The sequence below is a fragment of the Pogona vitticeps genome, chromosome 1 (assembly GCF_051106095.1).
Source record: "Pogona vitticeps strain Pit_001003342236 chromosome 1, PviZW2.1, whole genome shotgun sequence".
In the NCBI taxonomy this organism is placed as follows: Eukaryota; Metazoa; Chordata; class Lepidosauria; order Squamata; family Agamidae; genus Pogona; species Pogona vitticeps.
In genome coordinates, this window is record NC_135783.1 from 349473252 (window position 1) to 349497875 (window position 24624).

General features: G+C 44.1%; 1 protein-coding gene across 5 annotated transcripts in view; it reads right to left on the reverse strand.

Annotated features, from left to right (window-relative positions):
• KIAA0586 (KIAA0586 ortholog) overlaps positions 1–24624 on the reverse strand; it is a 94835-nt gene that overhangs the window by 18726 nt on the left and 51485 nt on the right. For all 5 annotated transcript variants that reach the window (XM_078383926.1, XM_078383922.1, XM_072986831.2 and 2 more), the window contains exons 29-32: positions 23688–23822; positions 22203–22374; positions 19242–19366; positions 18032–18119 (exon numbers count right to left, since the gene is read on the reverse strand). In XM_078383926.1, coding sequence (XP_078240052.1) covers positions 18032–18119; positions 19242–19366; positions 22203–22374; positions 23688–23822 — 520 coding nt within the window. The remainder of the gene's footprint in view (positions 1–18031; positions 18120–19241; positions 19367–22202; positions 22375–23687; positions 23823–24624) is intronic.

The following is a 24624-nucleotide window of genomic DNA, read 5'->3' on the forward strand; positions in this document are numbered from 1 at the left end:
TACCTCGGAAAACATACGATAGTGATGGCAGCTGGATGATGGCGTTATGATGGACGTCCGCCTCGCCTCCAAAGTGTATGAGCCAAGCATGGCATACGAACCCAAAGGATGAATGAGTGGAATTTACAAGACAGGGGTTTTCAAAGAAACATTAATAAGAACTTCTGGACAGAAAGACCTGCTTGAAGGTGGAGAAGACAGAAGTTTCTTGGAAGTTTTATTTTTTTTAAAAAAAAAAGATATTGGATGGTCATATATTGGGAAAGTGCCAGCTGTGGAGGGATTAGACTAGATGACCGCTGGAACCCGTCGGACTCCACAATTTCTTGATTTTATGGAATACAGCAACTGAAAAAATAAAGACTTCTTAAAGTCCGCAATTGCAGAACTGCCACTGATTCACAGGGTATAAACAACTAGACCGTGGGACATATTTTAAGAACCCAATCAAAATGTACCCTAAAAATAATAATGTAGAAATGAACCTGGGCAGCTAAGCACAGACGGCAAGTGGCGACTTTCTGCCCCCCCACCTCTTTAAGACTGACAGCAACACTTGTGTGGTTGCAGATGTTCTCCAAACTACTTTCATCAAGAACTGAGAAGACTGTCACTGGACCAACCGCCTCTTCCCAAAGGCAGAGAGACAAGTTGCTAACTTCATCTTGAGCTACTTGAAAATTTTTTTCTTTGAACAAGGAAGGCATCCTAGCATCAAGGCAGTAAACACCCTAATTTGGAGGGTCCAATTTTATACCAAGAGGCCATGTTTGCTGGGAAGGGAATCTAGATGTACAAAAATAATCTGAGGAATGCTTCTCATGGTACCATTTGGGAATGCTCAAGGGCTTCTACCATCCAAATGTGGAAACTGTAAAGAAAGGAGGACATCATTTAATTCCGTAACACTGACACATCCTCTCGAAAGCACGCCTTGTAACAAGTGTGAACACATGGGAGAGAGCCGAACCCCAGCACACATGATTAGATTTCTTTAAGACTTATAAAATACATCTTTACCTTACGGAGAGACAGAAGAACTAGTGTACCAACTCACAAAGTACTGTCAAGACAACGGACAGTGTCTCAGCTGCCATGGTTGTGTCCTGAAAACAATAAGATATTCTCCGACTCCTGATCTATATTGTATGCTTCCACTCTCCAGTACTAAGGTAGCTGCACATAGCTGTAAGATACTGATTCTCCACTTATTTAGTCCTCCTGGTTCGTCCACCATGTTTTAAAAGACTGAAAAGGATGCTGCCTCTGGAGTCACCTTGGGTAACCCAGGTGTTCTGGGACTGCAACTCCCAGAAATCCTGGCCAGCACAGCTAGTGGTGAAGGCTTCTGGGAGTTGCAGTCCAAGAACACCTGGTTACCCAAGTTTGGCAACCCTTTCACAATGCCCACTGCTGACCTAAGAAGGGGAAGGAAGAGAAGATGAATTGCAGGGACAACCCCGATATAATAGGGGCACATTGATCATGGGGGGGGGAGGGAAGGAAGTCACTAAACACTGAAAAGATATTCAGCAAAGCTCAGATTTGCCATCCGCCATGTACGTCTACCACACTGTCAGCTAGTTAGAACTGTGCAAAGTGACTTTTCTGGAATGTAACACCCAGGGCCTGCAAGCTAGCACGGCCACTGGACATGGATGTCTGGGCGATGCCAGGAGCTGTAGTCGACGGAGTCAGCTCTGCCGCTGGTCTAGGTAGCCCAGTATCATCAACATGGATATTGTTGTCCATGACCTTTGGCCACTGTGCTCCTGAAACTGGAAAAGCTTGAGGGTGAATCTTGCATCCAACAAACATACTCCACCACTCAACAGCTACCTCTGCCAGATGCTTTTATCCTAGCATTATGTGGCCTGCAAGGATCTAAGAAGGAGGACCTTAAAGGGAACAGCTCTTTGGCCGATAAAGGAGGTACAAAATGCGGTGGCCAGGCTGGTTTTAGGCATCTTGAGATATGATCATATGTCCCCAGTCCTGGCCTGCGTGCTTCCGTGTCATGTACAACGTATTACCGGAACTGACTTCGCAATGGTGGTTCCTGTGTTATGGAACACCCAGTCAGCAGAGATGTACCAGGCTCCTTCACTCCTAACATTTAGAAAATCAGATTAAAAGCATCTTTTCAAAGAAGCTTTTCAAGATATCTTCCCCACAGGATAGCTTATACTGTCGTTATATATACCAGTGCACATCTTTATGTATTTGGATCACATGATCACAATACTGCCACATGTTACATCAAGTGAAGGTCCTTGACTCTCTTCAAGGGTAGCCCCCATCGGAAGGCATTGCAGGAGTCAAGGTGTGACGCAATTAAGGCATGGTGGTTAAGTCACATCATACAAGATGGTAATTATTTCAAGCAGAAAGCCTGGGAACCGAATACGGGTAAGCGCACCTCTAAATGTTGACTTTGTACAATACATTTAATTGTGATTTAGTCATCTATCTAACCAAATAAGTTAATTTTTAAAATCACCACGGGTATATAACAGCTCCTGTTGCTTGTCCCAGCTCCTGCCAACCTAGCCATTCCAAAGCATGTAAAAATGTGAGTAGATAAATAGGGACCACCTCGATGGGAAGGTCACCGTGTTCTGTGTCTAGTTGCGCTGGCCACGTGACCACGGAAAATGTCTTTGGACAAACACTGGCTCTATGGCTTGGAGACGGGAATGAGCACTGCACCCTAGAGTTGGACACAACTGGACTAAATATCAAGAGGAACCTTTACCTATATAACACTGCTTTCCGAAAACGCCAGCTTTCTTTGTTTTTTCAATAAAGGTTTCCAGATTATCACGATAAAGTTGAAGGTATGCAGACAACCCCTGGTAAAAATCATATTAGCAAGAAGGGAAGAAGGAATTCCTGAGAATGGAATACGAGGCCCCACTTACAGCCACCCCAGAGCTGCTCCTAAACCCTAAACACAGCGGGTGGCAGGAACAAACAAAATTAATGCATTGAAAAATCACAGACTTTCCATTCTCACATCAGATGGGGTACCGGCAGCCACAGCGCTGCACCTTTGTGCTGTTCTTTCCAGCGTTCTTCACAACGGCATGGAAAGATTTACGCAAGGTGAAAGCCTGACTCCAGAGGCAGCATCCTTTTCAGTCTTTTAAAACGTGGTGGACGAACCAGGAGGACTAAATAGGTCTCCTTCTCAAAAAGTGGAAGGGGAGGTTCCTGTGGTTCACAATTATGCACTAGATGAAGAACTCCTTGTGGGCTTGAGAGTGGCCTGCTACACTCCTCATGCAGGAGATGATGGTAAAGAAAGCAGACCGGAGGTGGGGGGGGAGGGGAATAAGTTGTTTGACATGTGGTGCTGGAGGAGAGCTTTACCGATACCCCAGAGTGCCAGAAACAACAAGTGGGTCCTACAGCCAGCCAAGCTTTAACTACTTCCTCTGAAGGCTAAAATAACAAAACTGAGGCTGTCCTACGTTGGTCACATGATGAGACGTCAGTACTCTCTGGGAAAGACAATAATGCTGGGAAAAGATGAAGGGAGCAGGAAAAGAGAACAGCTAAAGAGGAGACAGAGTGACTCTCTAAAGGAAACCACAGGTTTGAGTCTGAAAGAATTGGGCAGGTGAGGACAGGCCATTTTGGAAATGGCTCATTCATAGGGTCGCCATAAGTTGGAGGCGACTTCACAGCACATAACAATGTGCAGTGTGAAGTCATGATGTCCATACAAGTTGAGAAGTTTCCGCATGAACTCTTATTTTATGGAATACAAAAACCATCCTCGTTTCCACCAGCAATCCAATCATAAAAACTACAGTTCAATCAAGCCAATGACTACATGCCAGCCATTGCACAGACAACGCTACAGGAAACTAAGTCAACGTTTTCTCTCTGGCTTTGTGGGAACAAGCTGGTGCATGCACACACGCCTACACAAATCTGTTGCTTTTTAGCAGAAGGGAACCTTTTCCCTTTCGGACATAGGAACCTGTTGCAAAGAGAAAGAGAAGGGATTAAAAACCATGAGGTCTGTGGAAGGGTATGTGTCGGGGTTCCTACAGAGGGACGATGGGGTTCGGCCGCGTGGCATTGTTCGCTGTAGGCGCACATGACACCAATGGGAATAAGAGCTGGTTCAAGTTCTCCGTGGCCATGCTCCGGCTAATAGCTTCAAGCTGGCGGGGGCACAGCTGTGCGGGGTCCCAGCCAGACAAGCTCTCACGGCGATGCTTTGATAGCGTGGGGGCCCTTAAGTGTCAGGATATAGGAAAGGCAGCAGTTGCTGGCTGTGAAAACAGTCTGATGGAAACCAGATGGGGGGCTCGCTTGACGGGCAACACAAAAGGAAAACAATCAGTTCATTCAACAAAACGCCCGAGCCACTGCCCCAGAGAGCGAACAGAACTCAACAACGGTTAAGCGGAGTGAAAGCAAAGCAGAAACCGTTTGGTGCTGCTCAGGTTGCAGGGAATTTTCTTCTCTTCAGACTAAACAAAACTTTGGATTTCTAACTTCTCGGTGCATTAATTTTTCTATGCAGATCAGCGCCTTCCCTTTCCTCCGAAATCTTGCTGGGTTTTGCTCATTCTGCTTAAAGCGGAAAAGATATTAAGAGGAGAGTAACGTTAAAGCATGACGAGAGATGGATTGGCTTGTATTATTTAACTTCTCTTGGAAAGTTCCTGGCAAGACAGACTGGTGTTTTGTTTTGTTTTTTTCCTTGAAGACATTCAGAAAGGTGCAGACATTTTACTGCGATGACAGTAAATTCACAAATTTTTCACATATGAGTCAGTTTTCCTACAGAACCCACTTCTATCTAAGTGGCCAACCAAGTGTTGCTTTGTTTTGCTAAAACAGCCTTACTGGGCTGTTCTATATGAGACCACACAAACCACAGGCAAGAATATCTGTTGTCTGCAGTCAGATATTTCACACTTACAGCAGGTCATCTACTGTATTTGTTAATTTTGTGGCAATAATGAACAGGCTTCATCTCACAAAGTAAAAAAAAAATGTTTCCCTCAGCAGCTGCTACATTGCATCCCTACCAAAATGCTGGGACGGTACAGGAAAAATCCTGATTATGTACGGGCAGGATAGAGGTAGTTCAGACACACAACACAGTGCTCGGATACATTAATGTACTCAAGATTCAGCCCACATACAGACTCTGCTCTCCTCCTCTAGTGCGGCCCTGGCATCAGTATACAGGTTAAAATGTGGACCCAGAGGGCATTTTTGCAATGGAGGCATGGGTCTTGCTGGGTAGATTTTAGTTTTAAAATGGCTGTATGCTTGCTGGAATCTTTCCTTGCTGTATGTCTTTGGGGGGGGGGGTGTGCATTCTGAATCTGTCTGGACCCATGTCTCTCTTTGTGCTGAGGAATTCTGTTGGAAAGAAAGCCTGCTTGCAAGCAGGGTAAAAATGGAGTTCAGAGCCAGGTCTCTCTTTGTGCTGAGAAGTGTTTTGTTGTCTGAAAGGTGCTTGTTCCCTCTCTCATTTGCTGTCCCAAGGTGCTTGTCTTGGCTGAAAATGTGCTTTTCAAGGTGTTCTGTTGAAAAGGTGTCTGTTTCCTCCTTCCCTCCCTCTTTTCTTTCCTTTTTTTAAAACTTAAGTCATCTTAGGTTAAAAGCAAAAAAAGAAAAAATTCTTCCCCTAGTGGTAGGAACGGATTAACCAGCTTTGCATTAGTTCTTAGGGGAACTAATGATTCGAGTTACAAACCGCTGCTCGACTTAAGAACCAGAAGCAGCCGGAACGGATTAAATGGTTTTCAATGCATTCCTATGGGAAATGCTGGTTCAACTTACAAACTTTTCGACTTACAAACTTCCTTCCGGAACGGATTAAGTTCGTAAGTAGAGGGCCCACTGTATCCATTTTCACTTTACACAGAATATGTTTAAAAGCAAGTTTAAGATAAGTCTGAATAAATTTAAACAACGTTAAAAGTGGAGGAGTCTGTTTTCTTTGCTCTTACAACAAGAGAAGGAAGAGAGACTGCAAGAACTCAAGGATCGTTGAGAAAATATTAACCTATACTGTAGCACAACATTCAAAACAGCCCGTAAGATTTCACAAGTCCTGGTTCAGATGATATCAGTTCCTACGATTGACTGGTTTGCCATTCTGTCTGAACTGGAAGACAATATGGTTACCACCTTTGGAACAAGCATGGGTTCCAAGCTAACTTGAAACCATGGTTTAAGATTGCCCTTGTTTCAAAGTAATGTAACAGGAGATTGCTGAGCAGGAAATTATGGTTAATTGGAAACTCCCACAGTGCATTCACACATATTGCGAAGTGGCTCAGCATGTAGGGCTGATTAACATCTTGGCTTATCAAGTTGAGATATCATCATCAGGGTATCACTTCCACTGGCCCAGAAGCACACAAATTCAATAGAGTAAAAGGCTCTGGATAAACATTTGAATTACAAAACAAGGAGTTTTGAAACTTGGTCTTCCAATCATTTTTTAAAATATCTCCAAAACCCAATATGTTTACTAGTTATAGTGCAGCAGAGTTTGTGGTGGCCACTGGCCAGTGTCTCAAGTCACAAAAGCCACTGTATTCCTCACCTAAGTCTCCCCAACAAAACAGGCAGTGAAGATCTATTTTGGAAGAGCATGACTGTCAAGGAAGAGTTGGGGAGGGCAGAGAAATGGACCAGACTGGCTAGGAAATCCATGCAGCTGCCATGGAAGAAGACAAAGACAAAGAAGAAGACAAGGAATACAAAAACAAAGAAGAAAATGAAGAAGACGAAAGAAAAAGATGAAGAAAATGAAGACAAAGAAGATGAAGAAGATGAAGACAAAGATGATGATGATGATGAAGAAGAAACCTATCTCAAGATCTATACTGCACTAGCTTACACAACAGAAAACACTCATACTAATGTTCCTGCATTCAAAAAAAAAAATTTCAAGACTGTGGGCTATTAAAAGAAATTCATTAAGACCTGTCAAGTAAACACAGCAACTGCTTGAAGAACTATAATTACTGCTGAAGAGGTATAAAGAGGTGGTGGTGGTGGGGAACCCAGGCATACTGAGACACTGCCAATTAGGCACCCACCAAAATAAATCTGGCTCTCCCTAGAAATCTTAAAGGATTCTTTTGAGTTAAAGGCTGCATTTCACTGAATTGATGTAAATCTTCTTGATGTTGGATTATATCAGGAACAAAAGGCGCACAGGCTGCCAGCGTTGGCGTATCTAGCAAATGCTCCTGGCATTAAATATGGAACAGGAGTAGCACATCCATTTGTTGGGCTCCTAGACCTGAGGATTCATTCTGCTGCAGCAAACATGCAGGTCAGAGGGAATTCCCTGTCTGGCTGCTATGGAAATTTCTGTGCTAGATGTGGCTGATGGGAGTTGGAATGCTGTTTTTCTCCCCCTGCCTTTAATTTCAGCTCCATCGACTTGGAAGTACAGTGGTGCCTCGCTTAACGACGATAATCTGTTCCAGGAAAAATTGCCGTTAAGCGAAAACATTGTAAAGCGAAATTAAAAACCCCATTGAAACGCATTGAAACCCGTTCAATGCATTCCAATGGGGTAAAAACTCACAGTCCAACGAAGATCCTCCATACGGCGGCCATTTATCTCTGACTCTTGCAAATCAACATTAAAGGGGGAACATCTTGGCATATCATAGCTACTGACTGAGACCGTGGATGCAGCTGCAACTTCTGATGGGCCTCGTGGACTTGATCTGTGGCCTTTGGTCACAGCGTGGTTCTTTTCATGTTCTTATGCCCTTGGCACTTGGAATGTTACATTTAAAAAGGAACTCCTTGCATTACATCTCAGCAGCCCGGCTGCTGCGGGGCTACACTTGCTAGTAGGCTGTCCCATCATTCTTCCTCCAATTTTGGAAGTACATTGGTGCCCTGCATAGCGATGATAATCCATTCTGGAAAAATCGTCGCTATCCGGATACGTCACTATGCGATAAGAAAAAGCCCATAGGAATGCATTAAAACCCGTTTAATGCGTTCCTATGGGCAAAAAACTCACTGTTATGTGAAAATCCTCCATACGGCCGCCATTTTCGCTGCCCGGTATGTGAGGAATGGGCGCGAAAACACAGCGGGCGGACTTTTTTTTTTCCCGGCGGCCATTTTGGAACCACCGATCAGCTGTTTTAAAAACATCGCTATGTGAAAAACGGTAAGCGAAACAGCTTACCGATCATCGCAAAGCAATTTTTTGCCATTAAAAAGATCGCAATGAGATCGCTTTTGCGATCACAAAAAACAAATCGCTATGCGGATTCGTCGTTAAACGGGGCGCTCGGTAAGTGAGGCACCACTGTAGTTCATTACATTTTGTACAGATAGTAAAATGCTTTTACTGCCCCTTCTGGCCAAATCTGATACTGCAGGTTGAAACTATATTTAAAAAGTAGAAAATATTTCCTTTGACAGAGAATGTGATAAAAGCTTTTAAAAAATCATGTCAAAGTGCGTATAAAATGAGTTTTAAAGTAACTTTTGAAAGTAAACAGGCAAATAAATAGTGAAAGTAAATACTGTTTACACTTGTAACTTGGGTGTAGGCTCATTAAACCTAGACTAACTTTGCAACTACTAGTAATGTCATGCATTACCCAAAAGGAACTAGCAACGAGTAGTTACATTATTCATAACTAGTTCTTCCCAAGCTTTGTTATGTCCCCTATAATGCCAGTCGTCATTTTTCCTAACTTTTCTTAACTTCTGGTATAATATGAGAACCCATCGGAGATATGAAACATGAAAGAGGGGAAAAGATTCACAGAGCATGCAAATTATGGGCTCAATTGCTGCTTAATACTGGAATGGCTGCTGGGCTCCAATGGCTTTAAAGAAGTTCAGAAAAGCAAGTAGAGGAAGGACTGTGAATATCTATTAGCTGTTGCTACTCTACCAAAATTACAATTTCAGAACATTCAAAAAATATTGTACAGTTGGGAAGCGACAGGTAAAACACTCCCTTGCTGGGACTTTTTAAGACCCGACTTAAGACCTGTCTCTTTAGGGAAGCCTTCCCCAATATCACTTCCCGATTTTTATTTTTTATTTTCACTGTCTATCCTGATTTCTATTTTTCCATCTTGAATGTTACCAATATTGCTGTTTAAATTGTTCCTCTTAATTATGGTTTTTATGCTGTTTCTATTGTAAGCCACCCAGAGTAGACGTAGTGTAAATGGGCGGGGGTATGCATAAATAAATAAATAAATAAATAAATAAATAAATAAATAAATAAATAAATAAATAATAGAAAGATTTCACTGAGATCTGTAACCCTTTTCCCACTTCAAGGCAACATAATCAAGAAGGCTTAACTCTGTGTAATTACAACGCAGGCACGTAATCTGGATCATTTGGCAAACAAGGTACTGTTCGGTGTGGAAGCAGAGATGTACAAATCCCTACCATAGAGTGCAGGGCCTCCAAGGGAACTTCAAAGACATCTCGAGCCCTTGAATGACAGGCTTTGGTTTGTGTGATGTCATTTTGAAGCACCGAGGGCTGAGTCTTCCTTGCTAAGATCCACCTTCCCCACCAAACCCCCGTTGTCAGAGGACGGCTCTTTCTCCGAGCAGAAATCTCCAGTTCTCCTCCCATCTCCAAGTCTTTGCTTCTACACAGTCAATAACCACCATCATGTGACTGTCAAGCGAAATCTGGCTTAGGGTGACCCTTCTCTGGTTTTTTTCCAGGTACGGAAGACTCAGCAGTGGCTTCCTCTTCTATCCTCCTGGGGGGGGGGGGACGCCCCGGGACTGTGCAGGCTGGCTCGACTCCCAGGAGACGCAGTGCAGAATTGAACTCCCAACCTCAGTTCTGCGGCTAGTGACCTCAACCACAGAGCTATCCAGCCAGATCCTCTACTTAGGATCTGCTGTAAATTCACATTCCTTCTGCCCCCCCCCCCACACACACACTTACTGTCCTGCAACTCCATTCCCAACAAAGTGCCAACTACAAGCGGCTCCAGGGTCAGCCTCTCTCGTTCACCCGCACCATATAGGCCACACGGGGAGGGGTGGGGGGGCAAATCAGGACAGCTTCCCATTTTCTGCCCCGGTGCAAGTCGGAACTGACAGGCACCGTGCTGTGACAGCCCTAATTGGCCACAGTGTAGGGAAAGGAAATTAAATAGCTCTTGGGCTAACACAGTCATTAGTGTCACAGGGAGACTCTTCCTTTAATGTTCATTAATTTTGTTTACCAGACCCCCTCCTCTTTTTTTTTTTTTATGTAAAGCGATGTATGCAGCGGGAGGGTGAAAGCAGGTCAGCCTTGCCAGCTTTTATTCGGGACCGCTCGGCTTTCGTGCCCACGGGATCCCTGCCTGGTTGGCTGGCCGCCTGCCTTGCTTCTCTCTACGAAGGCGGCAGCAATTACTGGTCTCATGAAGCACACACTACCGCTCACCGTGTAGAAAGGACAAAGCCGTTCCAGTTACACCCTGGTAAGTTTCTGAGTCCTGCCAGGAACTGTTAGCAATGGTAGCTGGGAACGGAGCCTTTTCACACAGGGAAAGAGGAGAGAAGGCCCAGAAGACCGTTCTTCCTGCTGTAACACCTGGATTGCATCCGGGATTCTGAACCTCCCTTTAGGAGGCTCACGTCTCCACCCGCCACGATGTGGCTACATCGACACATGTGCCCTTTTGAAAGAATCCCTGCCAGAACCAGAACTGACATCGTGGCCAAAAATTAAAGGGAGGACAGGAAGGGGTGGGGGAGCAAAAGAAAAAAAAAAGCAAAGCCAAGGGGGCTGCTTATACAGTGGTTCCTCGCTAGACAATGATAATCCGTTTCACTGAAATTGCTGTTTAGCGAAATCATTGTCTAGCGAAAAGCATTTCCCCATTGGAATGCATTGAAACCTGTTTAATGCGTTCCAAAGGGGGAAGAATCGTTGTTGTCTAGCGAAGATCGGCCATAGGAAAGCCGCTTTGCAAACCGCCGATCAGCTGTCTAAATCGCTGTCTTGCGAAGCTTAGGTCCCGAAAACACCTCTTTTGCGAGCTTTGGCTTCCTTATTGGGTCACCGGCACCATGACAATCCAAAGCTCCTGTAACTCTTCACCTTTAATTTCTTGTTTCAGTTGATCAAAATTAACCTTTCTTAGTAAATTCTTAGGCATATTTATGCCTAGATATTTTATAACTTAGCCGGGATGTAACAAAGGTACATGTGACCCTAGCCCGATCAGACCTCTCCAGGAAACAAGTACAGCTGGGCCTGCACAGGTTTCAAAGAAATCCTCAGTCCGTTCAACAACCAACTGCTCAGAACCTGCTTGGCTTTCTAGGGATTCTCCTCTCGGAAAAGACCCCAAAAACTGCCCAATCACTGACCAGTAGGGCGTTAGGGTTCTACATCCCTTTGCAAATTTGCAGGAGGGGCAATGCTCTGGCAATCATCACCCTTTCCACCCCCAGAAACTCCACTGAGCTCTGGATAATTAATCAGATAATCTCTTCCTGCCCCTAGGAACTGTCCAAGGTCCTGATTTAGACAAGTTCTCTGCTACCCCAAACCCACCCCTTCCTGCCCAACTATTCTGTGCTCCCTGGAAGCTCTACAGACTTCTCAACACAGGCAACAGCACCACAGCACCATCCTCTGCTTCTCTCACAAGTACCCCCACGTGCACACAGATAAAGAGGTGCAAACCAACCCGAACCCACACAGTTCCATTTTTGCCCTCCATTTGCCAATACTGTCCCTTCCAGCTCCAACATCTGGTAGAGATGGCAAGTACTGTCATTCGTTAAGACTGATTTCAACCTAATGAATAGATGACAGTCAAGTATCTTGCAAAGCAGGATCGTGAATATAGGAACAGAAGAAGTGAATTTTGTGACACGTAGCCATTTTCCAACCCTAGAAAGAAGGATGTTATTTCCAGCATGGAAGCTTTTACAGACTGCATTCTAGACCACCCTCACTTGCTGGATTTGCTAGATAGAGGCTGTTCACTGAAATGTTAAGTCAGGCCTCCTTATGGGACATGCCAGCCCACAAACAAGCTCCTAACGAACAGTCATCAATGGCGTAGAGCCATGATTTTGGAACCCTCGCTTAGAACTGGATACATGAAGTGGGTCCAAAACTTAATTTGCTCCATGAGCACTGTGTTTTCAGGGAGCAGGATTTTTATATTAAAACATGTGATTGCTAAAAAAAAGCAAAAACAGAAAAACCACAACGTTGCCCCAAATTAACTGATCTCAACTGCATGTTGAAAACACAACAGTGATGTTGTGGAGTGGAAAACAGAATGATCACGTAGAGCGATTTCCCTTCCCGGTTTAGGGACATGGAGCTAACAGAGGGAACAAGAGCGTTTTTGTCTTTCTTAAATTCTTGAGACTGCTGATTTTTGGAATAGAATCGCAGGTACTGTAGGACATATTATGCAGGGGCTTACATTAAAAAAAATAGTTTGGTTAGTATCCTGTGGCATTATAGCTCAGTGGTTTAGGTATATGGCTGTGGAGCCAGAGGTTGGGAGTTCAATTCCCACACCGGGCCTCCTTGATAGGGGCTGGACTTGATGATCTGTAGGATCCCTTCCAGCTCTGCAGTTCTAAGATGGGGGTGGTGGTGGTTGATGGAGAAATCGTAACAGGATCCCCCGGCTACAGCAGGCTTCCTTTCCTGTGTCTTGTCTCACACTAAAACCAGAAGTCACGTAGTACCTATTGAGTCTAGTTTTCATTTTCCCTAAGCTTTAGTGTGCTCCAGCACTGGTTTGAGTCTATGGCTGCACCATATTTATCTATCTCACACTATCTGTGAGATCGGTTGTGCGGTTGATCAGCTGTGTGAAACGGCAGCTGCCAGAACAGAAGACCTTTTCATTTGAAATACAGGCCTTTTGTTGTTGTTCTTTATTTATTTAATCAAAATATTTCTACCCTCCCCTACATCGTAAGGTCTTTTGGGGGAGGAGAGAATCCATGAAATTAAAAAAAACAACACTACAATTATTTATGAAACAACAAAAGGTTTCCTGTGAGCCACCACCTTTGAACCTGGCCACCAAACAAGGCCGTTGTTGTTGCCGATCCGGAACGGCGTTGTGCTGTTAAGGTGCTAGAGAGTAAAAAGCTCTCTCTCTGTTTCTCCATGGTGGTTTGCTGTTCCCGCTCATGGGATAGCGAGGAGCCACCCCGAAACAGCAGACTCCGGGAGCAAAGCAAAAGCAAAGTGTTGTGCTCACATGTCGCCCCATCGGGCGATATATGTTGTATTTACAACATAATTATGCAGACAACACTTTGCTCCCTGAAAGATGGGGACTCATTTTACCGACCTCAGAAGGATGCAAGGATGAGTCAACCTCAAACCCGCTCCCTGAGCCCGAAAGGACTGAATTCAGGTTGCGAGCAGAGTTTTCCCTGCAGTCCACTAGCTTAACCACTGTATCCAGAGACTCAGGGAGATGCCCGGCACTTAATCATGCCCTTGTTGTTCCATCCACACCTCAACCTTGTCTACAGGTGGCAGTACCTCCATTTCAGGAACGTTCCCTAGTGCTATGCGGAGATGCCGGGTAACGAGCGTTGGACGTCTTGCTGACAAGCACAGCTCTACCATTCTGCTGCAGCCCTCGGGCTGCGTATATTACAATAATAGTCTTCAAGATTAGGCAAGAATACATAAGATGAGACATGTTTTACAACTTTCTCCACAGATCGATCCCCACACACACCCTGAAGGGAGGATGCGTCAAACATCATCCTGGAAGCCTTTTCTACATCGCTTCAACATCTGATCCTTGCATACAAATGGCACTACCACTTTGTTAACAGCAACGGGAAGAGAGACCCAAGTCACTGAAGGTCAATTCTGTAGGTTAAAACCCATCGGCTTTATTTGTACACTGAATTTTAGTAAAGCCAGCACAGACCGGAACGCAAAGCAAGGCCGCGTCCAAAAGCCAGGAGCCCCCCCCCCGGTCTTGGCAAACCTACAAATCACGAGACTAAAGCCATTTTTTTAGCGTAACTGGCGGCTTACATGATTTTACCACCAGAGATAATCGCTTGAGCTTCTGCAAATAAATTTTAATGTATTGTAACGGAAGAGGACATCTGTAGGTAATAGGAGAAAGATTAAGGGATACTCTGAATCATCCAGACATCAGAATTTCCACACACGCTAGCGAGCAAATGTGTATCAAGCCGCCTTCCATGCTGAAATTCATCAGCTATAATTTTGAAAAGAAACATTCCCTTTTTGGCAGCTTTGATGACCGTCACTTTTACACCAAAGAAATTTATCTGCTTTTAGATAATTTCACCTGTGCTATGGCTAGGACTGAGTAGGGGGAGGTTACCATGGCATAAATGTTAAAACCAATGAGAGTAGAAATAAATACGATGTTTTAGTCACCCCTTAGGTTGAGTTTCGGTGACCCTCTCCTGGTTCAGCTCCTCTATTTGTTTCATTTTCCTTAAAGTATGTGAATCGTTCTGCGGCATGAACATTTTGATTATGCCCACCCTCACAGGGCAATATATATAAAACAGAGAAACAGAAGACAAATACCGTATTTTTCACACCATAAGATACACTTTCCCCCCACAAAACAGGGGGGTGGAAAGTCTGTGCGTCTTATGGAGCGAAGGAAACAGATTATATTTTCCTGTTTTCTTCTCCTAAAAATGGGTGCGTCTTATGGAAAGGTGAGTCTTATGGAGCGAAAAATACGGTACATAGTATGCTTGTAAAAAAATTACATTGATTTAATACACTGATGTGCCTCTTGCAACACATTTGTATGTAATGTTCAAGTATTATGTATTTTTCGTGTATAAGACTATACTTTTGTCTAAAATCTTTAGACTAAAAATTGAGGGTTGTCTTATACACGGAAGTAAGCTGAGGAGAGAACAAAACCAAGTGGAGAGGAAAGCAGGGATCAAAGCGATCCTGCAGCACTTTGATCCATTTCCCCCTTTGCTTGCTAAGTCCCACTTAGATTTCTTAATTTTGGATTAGAAAAGTGGGGGAGGTGGTCTTATACATGGGGGTGTCTTATACACGGAAAAATACGGTAATCTTCCAGAGTAGAATAAATTCCATAGAATTCTTTTCTCTCTCGGAACCTCTTAACTGATTATGAACTTCACCACCTGTGTGCTCCATCATGCTTTAAACCACTGCATTTTAGACCAAGGAACCTTTTCTCTTAGTGTATTTTCAACAGCTCTTCTTACCCATAATAGCTTGAATTCATCTGCTTCCTCAGACCATGGAAACGGTTGGGTGCCTCCTCTACCCGAGGAAGGCAAGCCAGAAGGGAAGGACAGCTAGAAGACTGCCTCTCGGTGCCTGTTTGCTCCTAAGGGAATCCGGTCCCCATATTTATAAGGCAGGATTCTGCTGCAATCTTCCAATGATCCTATTGCATTGATTTCATACACCCTGAGGGGGAAGGTGACAGGAAATCTAAAGCTCTAAGATTTCATCCCTTAAAATTATTGGCCAGCATCCCATCCACAATCATGGAGTGTAGCACTGAGCAGGCAGGCAGTAAACGTCTTCAGACAGAATCCGTCTCACCTTACACACTCCTGATGCAGCTAGATAGCAACACTCACAGGGGGAGAAAGTGGAGACTGGGGCCCCTTCTTCCCTTGGATTGTGACCTTTCTGCCTCCATAAGGTGGCCCCTATCTGGATGATGCTTGGATACAGGGGTCCTCAGAGTCCAGACACTCTGGGGGATGTACAGAAGGTGTCCGGTGGCCAACCCTCCCACAGCATTGTCCCACTTACACCCCCAGTGTGTGAAAGTTGGAACTACGAAGGCAACCAACAGGGAAAAAAGATCAATTCATTTGGAATAGGGTGCTGGAAGGCAGATCTGCAGAAACGCTGAACCACCAGAAAGATGAACAAGGGGGTCCTAGAGCCTAGAGCCTGAACTCTCCTCTATAAGTTTAAACGATAAAGTGAAGGCTGCTGCCCTTTCGACACGTTGTGAGAAGACAGAACTCACTGGGAAATACAGTAATTGCTGGGAAAAGTGGAAGGCAACAGGGAAAGAAGACGAACTAGTATGAGATGCATTGACTCAATAAAAGCAGCCCCACACATAGCCTTCCGTTTGCAAGGGCTGAGTGGGGCTGCCATGGAACGGAGGTGACATGATGGCACGTAACACCACCCACAGCACTCCCCCTTAGCCTTTAGGGCCCCCAAATGTTGTCCATCATCCGCTAAGTAACTGTGCTACAGATGGGAGCACACACACACAAAGTATGCTTTTTTGCAAGTTTCAACGGGTGGGAGTAGCTGGAATATAGAACGAGTGTATCATCTAAAAAAGGAGCACAGTAGATTTTTCTCCCCCACAGAATTATTTTGATTCATGTGCAAAACCAGTGGCTTTATTAAGGAAAACACATCACCTCCCCCATTCCCTGGCACTTTAAAAGGGTCTGCAACCAGCGTCCAGTTACCGCGCCCTTGCTGGGCAAGAATGGGAGGCATGCCCTTTAGAGAACCCCTAACATCACATCTCGGGGCTGCTTAAACCCCTCTTGAACGGCGTAACAGTTATAACTTCACGCACATCCCTCAAACGCCCTTCTCTTAAGGACCAGAATTATTTTTTTTTTCAAAGTTGCACCAGGTTCTTTCCTTTTCACGTTCTGAAATAAAAGCAAATGTGCCATCATCGATCTACGAAAAGAAGACCAGTCTCCTTAGTAATGCACGTAAGGGCTGCCACCTTGTGGTTAAAAAAGCTGCAGTTCCACAGAAAGTGTGGGATTTAATGACCTACATAAATTTTGATTTACTGCTTCTATAGGGTACCAGTATGGTGTAATGAAGAGAATAACTGACTACAATAACTGACTACAACTAGGAAGGCCTGGGTTCAAATCTCCCCCCGTCAGTCACTGAAACTTACCGAGGGAGGGGTGACTTTCAAAAACATTCCCTTAAGTATCTCGTTCAGCAAGAAAGTCCTATTAGGGTCACTATGAATGATTTGCGACTCAACAGCCCAGAACAGCAGACACTTTGACAATAAGCCGCATATCATCCTAACCCCAGACACATATAGCTGTATCACACATACATGCAAAAATTTATTTGCCACATTCAGGTACTCAGGCATACTCTTTTAAAGTATAAGAATACTTATAAGAATGAGACCACAGAGTTCACCTATAATTTTCTTCTGCTATCCGAGAAATTTAGAATCTGCTTTTTAAAAGGTTTCTTTTCTCAATTTAAACACCATCACATGACACCCCCCCCCCGGATGAATGCTTTATATTCTTAAAGAAATCTTCGGGAAATTATCTTAACGTTTTATCTAGAAATGTAAAACATGTCTTTAGCAAACACAGTCTCTACAGTTAAGCCTCCTCTTTCTTTTATCGGTTCTACTCCCACAAAACTGCCAATCCGGATGAAATTTCAACATACAGGACAAAAGACATTACAGCATTATTGTAAGAACAGCAAAAGTTTACAGCCTATCATGCTTTAAAAAAATTATAAAAGAAGGCACAAATGGGGGAAAACTTGGATAATCTGACTTTCTCCTTAGTATGTGTGTGTGTGTGTGTGTGTGTGTGTGTGTGTGTGTGTGTGTGTGTGTGTGTGTGTGTGTGTGTGTGTGTGTGTGTGTGTGTGTGTATTTATTTATTTATTTATTTATTTATTTATTTATTTGATTTCTATCCCGCCTATCTAATCAATTAAGATTACATATACATGGCCAGGAAGCTCTGTTTAGAAATCAAAGGACCAGAAAGTGAAACCATGCTGTTCTCATATTTTCTCTTAAGTATTACCATCATCCTTTCATTAGTTTCTTATCCTAACACCTCACTTAACCACTCAGCGTGACGCACTCCGTGATGTCAGCCACTCCGATGTCAAAAAAGGATCAATTGTGTGTTGGTCTAAAGTGACCCTTGGCACCTTCTCAGTATAGAACAGCTTATCAAAAGCTTAAGAAGTTATAAAAGGAATTATTTACCTTGCTGTTCTGCAACTTCAGATTTGGGCTTCACGCAGATGACTCTGGATTTCACTGGTCCTGCCTGCAGTGTCTCTTGGTGCTTTTTCTGTGGTGACAGTTATTTTAAAAAGGTCATGTTAGCATTCCAGTACGTAATTTAGTTTGCTAAAATACTATTTCCATTCTTAAAAATTGTTCAACCATTACATTTACTTCAGCTCTGAGACTGCAAAAGGGTGGCTGATGGTGTTTCCTCGGAGAAGACCATTGCCACCATCAACAGCACCAAAAGGAGCTGAGAAAATGAATGTTTTCAGTGGAATGGAAAACAGAAACACACTAGATAAACACTAGATAAAGAAACATACTACAATGTCGAACTTTGTTGAACAACATAAACGCTTTTCCGAAAAGAGTCTCATGGAACCTTACAGAAGTTTTGCCTGGTACAAACTTTCAGGAGGTGCGACACACTTGAGCTGTACTTCACAGCAGCTAATGGCAAATAAAACTTGATAAACTTTAAAGTGTCACGAGACTAATTCCATTTCTCTGTAATAGACTTATGCAGCTCCCCATCCACTGGCCAAGACTTTAAAAAAAACTGAGGTTAGAAATTCTCCTCATCATTTCAGATGGCCCTCCTCAGGAACCCACTTTTCTGGGTACAAAAGCATCATCCAGTAAGAGCATCACAATCTGTCTTCAGGTTGTATGACATCAACCCTGAGTGTTTTGTTTAAAATAAAGGGCGGGAACTTTAAAACAGAGATTTATAAAATGATGCCTATTACAAAAGGATTGTCAGGGGACTGGAAACGAAGCCCTATGAGGAAAGAGTGAAAGAACTGGGTATGTTTAGCCTTGAGAAAGAAGACTGAGGGGACAGAGGATAGCACTTTTCAAATACTTGAAAGATAGTCCTACAGAGGCAGGGCAGGATCTGTTTTGATCATTCCAGAGTGCAGGACACGCAACAATGGGCTCAAGTTTTCAGATTCAGATTTAAGCTGAATATCAGGAAAAAAATTCTTAACTGTTAGAACAGTACAACAGTGGAACTAATGACCTCAGAAGGTGGGGAGTGCTCCCAACACTGGAGGCATTCAAGAGAAAATTGGACAACCACCTGGCAGATCTGCTTTGATGTGAATTCCTGCATTGAGCAGGGGGCTGGACTCAATGGCCTTACAGACCCCTTCCAACTCCATGATTTTATGATTCTTACCAGAGTTGTGTTGCCTGGATGAGAAGCTGGTTTGCTTTCTTCATAAGCTGTTGGAGAAACAGGTTGGTCCAGTTCAGCCATGCTCATTGGCCCACAGCTCACGTCAGCATCTCCGAGAACTTCTCCTGAGAAGTTAAATTCATATTTCAAACACAGAGGCTAAGCTACAGATTACAACCACTCACCATACTCCAACGTCATCCTGGGGAATTTCGACAGCCAGCCCTACACCCTAGACTGCTTGGCCTTAGATGTACTATTTAGATTTAGGCTATTCTCAAGAGGAAGAGGAAGAGGAAGAGGAAGAGGAAGAGGAAGAGGAAGAGGAAGAGGAAGAAGAAGAAGAAGAAGAAGAAGAAGAAGAAGAAGAAGAAGAAGAAGAAGAAGAAGAAGAAGAAGAAAGCTGTTTTCTTTCCTGTTCAATATATTTGGAGCACGACTCTTGTGTCAACAAAGCAGGGGGGATCTTTGTAGCTGCTTGTCTAAGTACTGGGAATTATTTTGAAAAAAAAGGCAGCGGAAAATTTTTGCCAAGATCCTGAAAAAGCTTTGAAGCCGAGAATCCCCAAACTAGCTATCATTGGTATTCTACAAGGTTTACCATGAATCTCTTAAATACTATTCTTTCGAAAGCCTTGTTCGCTGCAAGAAAAAAAACATGGTGAAAGATTTCAAAGAGACTTGGTGTAGACAAAATGGGAACAATCACTTAATTACAGCTGAGAACATCACATTTGCCTTAACGGTGGTTAACATGAGTTCCCACCCAGCCCCAGAATTCCTAACGATTCTAAACTAGTGGTCTAAATCTGGCTAAAAAATCTGGGTCAGGCAGAGAACCTGTCCAGCTCTGAATGGTAGTTGGAGGCAGTGCTAATAAAATATTTGGGTATAATGGAGGGAAGGCGTGCATGCCAGCGACAGCAGGAAGGAGTGAAAAAAAGGCACACGATTAGCAGACTGGCCATCCTACAACTTTGTAGACTTATCAACTGTTGGGGTTTTTTATTATTATTATTATTATTATCAAACATAACAGACATTCGTGCTCAATTCTAGAGGTTGAAAGATTCCAAGCACGCACATTCATGACCTGAACTTTCCAAATGGGTCTAGATTTACGAGCCGGGATCTTGAAAATAAAAGCATGTCATTTTCTTAGGGGAGAAAGCAGAAAAGCCAGCCCCATGCTAATTAAAAACAGAATAATTTTCTGCAAGATCCACGCCGCATTTGCATCACAGCAGCAGCACGGAGTTCACTGGGCTTCAAACTCAAGACTCGACCTTTTTAAAATACCTGAGCCATTAGCTACAGAAATCATAGGATTTATATTGGGAACACGGACAGCGCTACAGTTATTGCTTGGCTGTTTCAGACATGAACCTTTGGAAATGCCGACTTAATTCATGAGACACAAACAGACAGATCCCATGACTGAACACATGGTCCACAGTCCCTAGCATGCAATCCTGTAACACTCAATATGCACATCTTTTATATGACCATTATCCAAGCTAATTGCCTGCTTTTAAGCAACTTCATTAATTTAGCATGTATTCCTCTAAAACAAGGTCAGGCCCTAGACATATGTATGGCCTGCTTAATTGTTGAACTTTTAAATTCTAATGCATGCAACAGGACTGAAATAAAATATAGCACTTAACCTTAACTGCTGATGGATTGATGCATAACCTCATGCTGTACATTACCCATATAATTTTTTTAAAAGGAATTATTCTGAAAAGTGGCAGCCATTCAAAAAGTAATTATCATGAGTTTCAGTTTTTCCTGGAAAAGATTGCTCTGTGTTGAGAGTGCGTTTCTAACCATGCTGCTTTTAGATGCTGGGGTGGGGTGGGGTTTAATCCTCAATCCTTTTGCAGAGGGAAAAAAATGCTTCTCACAATGTAACTCCCTCTTGCTATCAGGACGTGTTCAATTAAAGAGATATCAATATTAGCAAGAAAGTGATTTTTCCAGAGGCCCACTCAACAGGCGATGCCTTTTGAGGGTCAAGGGTAAAAGCCTCCCAGCTCTGCCACCTGAGAGTGGCCGAAATCCTGTTGCCATAAAGTTACACCACGTAAGGCTAAAGATGTATGCAGTCACCGTGGTTTTTTTCAGAAATAAAACATTTCTGATCCAACTCATGCTGGCGTTCTAAGAACAAAAGGAATTCTGAGTCTCGAAAACCTCAGGTGGAAGGAATCGGGAATGTTTTGTGTTTTTTTAAAAAAAAATCACCACCGTGATGACATCGCCAGCCTTACACGGCATACCTTAGTGCAACAGGATTTTAGCAGTCCTTTCTACTGCAGATAAGTGTGGCTAGTTCCAGGCAACTCAGGAGATGGCCTGTCAACTCACTGCTCCACAAGCCGGCAACAGGACAAGCAAACGTTTTTCTCCTCACTGAATCAAGCATGGCCGGTCCACGATCACAGTTGCAGCCTGTTATCTGCAACCTTTCGCTGCTTTCCAATGGAAATTTTAACCAATTAAAAAAGGGATCGGTTCAGAGTCCTTCTGCAGTCAAGGTACGACCTCCCCCACCATGCTATGGAGCTTCATTGAAGTTCATATTCATGTGCTATGGGATTCAGAATCTAAATTGTAGAGCAGAGGGTAAGAAACAGAGTGTTCTGCCCAGCTCCAAATCCCAAGGATACCCGGTAGATTTTTGCTTCTCTCTGTAAAAAAACAGCAGAGCTCAGCTGCGGTGGATATAATCTTTGATTTCCCCATTTTCAAGGGTTTCTACAGACCCTTTCTCATCAGTCACCACCCCACGAGGCACAAGGCTCTGTCGGGGTGCTATAAAGTACAAACACACACACACACACAGTCTGAAATGTCTGTTGTTTTAATATTGTGAACTGGCAGAAGGAAACACTTTGAAGCTCTGGCGTGCTCCACAGAAGACACTCCCCGATAAAAAAAATATTTCTAAATTTGCACCTGCATCTCCGTCACATTGTCCTGGTGATGCCGTTCGTTGAGTCGGGCGTCTAGACGTCGGATCGGCAGCTTGGCCCATGTAAACCGAGCGGCCCAGCAGGATACTTTCTGCAGCTTTCGTCAGCTTCGGCCTCTGCCCCTCGCTGAGCTCCCCCGCGCTGTTGTCCGTGTACTAAAACAAAAGGGACAGAAATGTGGCTGAGAGAAGAACTGGCCGTTCCTTCTGAGCCGCCGTTTGTACAAGGCAGGTTTGGTCGCAGATCGAGAGCGAGCAATTCCACAGCACGTCTCTGGGAAGCCACTTTCTGTCCCCTGCCTCAGCGACCTAAAAAGGCAAACCTATAACAGAAGCAAAGTCAGAAGTGACCAGAAGTCCGCTTCCCAATTCTGAGGGGGGAAAAAAACCTCTTTTTTTGCTGTTAAAAACTGCTTTTGGTGGCCTATTTACAAGGCTGTCCAAGGAGTTTCCTGAGACAGCCGGGTCATCTTTTTTCACTGGAGAAAGCATTTGGGTTTTTTTTTTTCCTGGGGGGGGTGTCCATTGATCAGCCAAACAGCACCCGGATGTGCTGTGTGTATGTCTCGGATGAAGGTGGGTAGAGAGGACAGAAGACGACAGACTTACTGCCCCAACAGACAGACAGGCTCATGCTGATGCCCTCTTCCCCAATTGCATTCCCCAGTCGCATGAGGCCAAACAGGATCTGGCAGCGTCTCCTACTTTTTCCTACAAGCACACTCTGGCGAGCCATTGGGGGGGGGGAACATAATAACATTTCCACCTCCTCCGTTAGAACCACGAAGACCACAATTCTATTCCACCCCCGTTTGCTGTCCCCCTTCAGAGACGGATCCAGGCTGAAGATTGCTTTTATTTGTTCAGCCTGGATTGCCCCACTTGGCTAACACTACATTTCAGGACGGATTCCAAACTGACGTATGTAACACGCGCTGCCTTAAGCGACAACGGACCAGTTTCCAGGAGGCAAAATTAAAAATCCTCTCAGTAGGAAATGAAAAATGAGTGGGCAAGGAAAGAACCATTGCGAGGTTGTGCTGTGTGTATTCTGGAGTGAAGGTGGGTGGAGAGTAAAGAAGACAACGGCCTTACAGCCCCAACGGACAGACATGTTGCGACAGCAGCGGCAGCTGGAAGGAGAAGGTGCAGAAAGAATGGGAAGCATCTTGGCGATTCGTTGTTTTGGCTTAATAGCATCCAGGATATCAACAGCACTGCTGTTTACTTGAATGCTTTGGGGGGAAACTGAGTGTCTCTAGAATGTCTTAGGCCAGCATCTTGTTCAAAGGACTGTGTCCACAATGGAAATCATGGAAGCAAACAGATCAAATTGAGCATCTCCACTGGCCAGCTGAATCAGCTTCCGTAATGACTTGTTCTGGAAGGAGAAGATCTGAAAACAACTGCCAATGTGAACCAGGGTATAAAGGACAGAATGACCAGCGTGGTCTGCATTATTTTATTACCTCTGATCCACAGATCTCTTCCTGGGAAGCCAATGGGGCTGGATTCAGTTTCGAAAAGAGGGAGAGGACGGGATCCCGATGGTACCCTCTGTGGGGTCGGTGCAGAACTTGCCCCTCACTGGGAGGATCGTAATCCTAAAAGATGGATGAGAGAACTGTGTGTAATATGTATGTTAAGCTATCCACACCTGCAAAGTGAAACAGGAGTACAGTGGTGCCTCGCTTAACGATAATCGGTTCCAGAAAAATCGCTGTTAAGCGAAAACATCATAAAGCAAAATTTTAAAGCCCAATGAAACACACTGAAAACCGTTCAGTGCGTTCCAATGGGCTAAAAACTCACCGTCCAGCGAAGATCCTCCATACGGCGGCTATTTTTGGTGCCTCTATAGCGAGGAATCCGTCCCTAAGCACAGCAGGGAGCCATTTTAAGCACCCGGCGGCCGTTTTGAAAACCTGACGATCAGCTGTTTTTGATCGTCGTAAAGCGAAAATTGGTTCCCAAAGCAGGGAACCAATCATCGCTAAGCAAAATTCTCCCATTTAGACCATCATTTTGCGATTGCAACTGCGATCGCAAAAACATTGTCGTAAAGCGGATTCATTGTAATTTGGGGCAATCGTTAAGCAGGGCACGACTGTAAACTGGAGCATCAAAACCACTTTGTGATGAGGGGCACTAGAACACAACTTACAAAGCAGAGGAGAAAGGCACTTTCCTTAGTGAAATAGGCGGCCTTGTTTGGAAGAACAGACACTACCAATGCATGAGTCTGCCTCATACAGAATTTAATAACCTTTGAATAATAATCTTAGAATGGCAGAACTGGAAGGGACCCTGTGGATCATCAAGTCCAGCCCCTGTCAAGGAGGCACAGTGGGGAATCGAACTCCGAACCTCTGACCTTCACAGCCAGAGACCTAAACCACTGAGCTA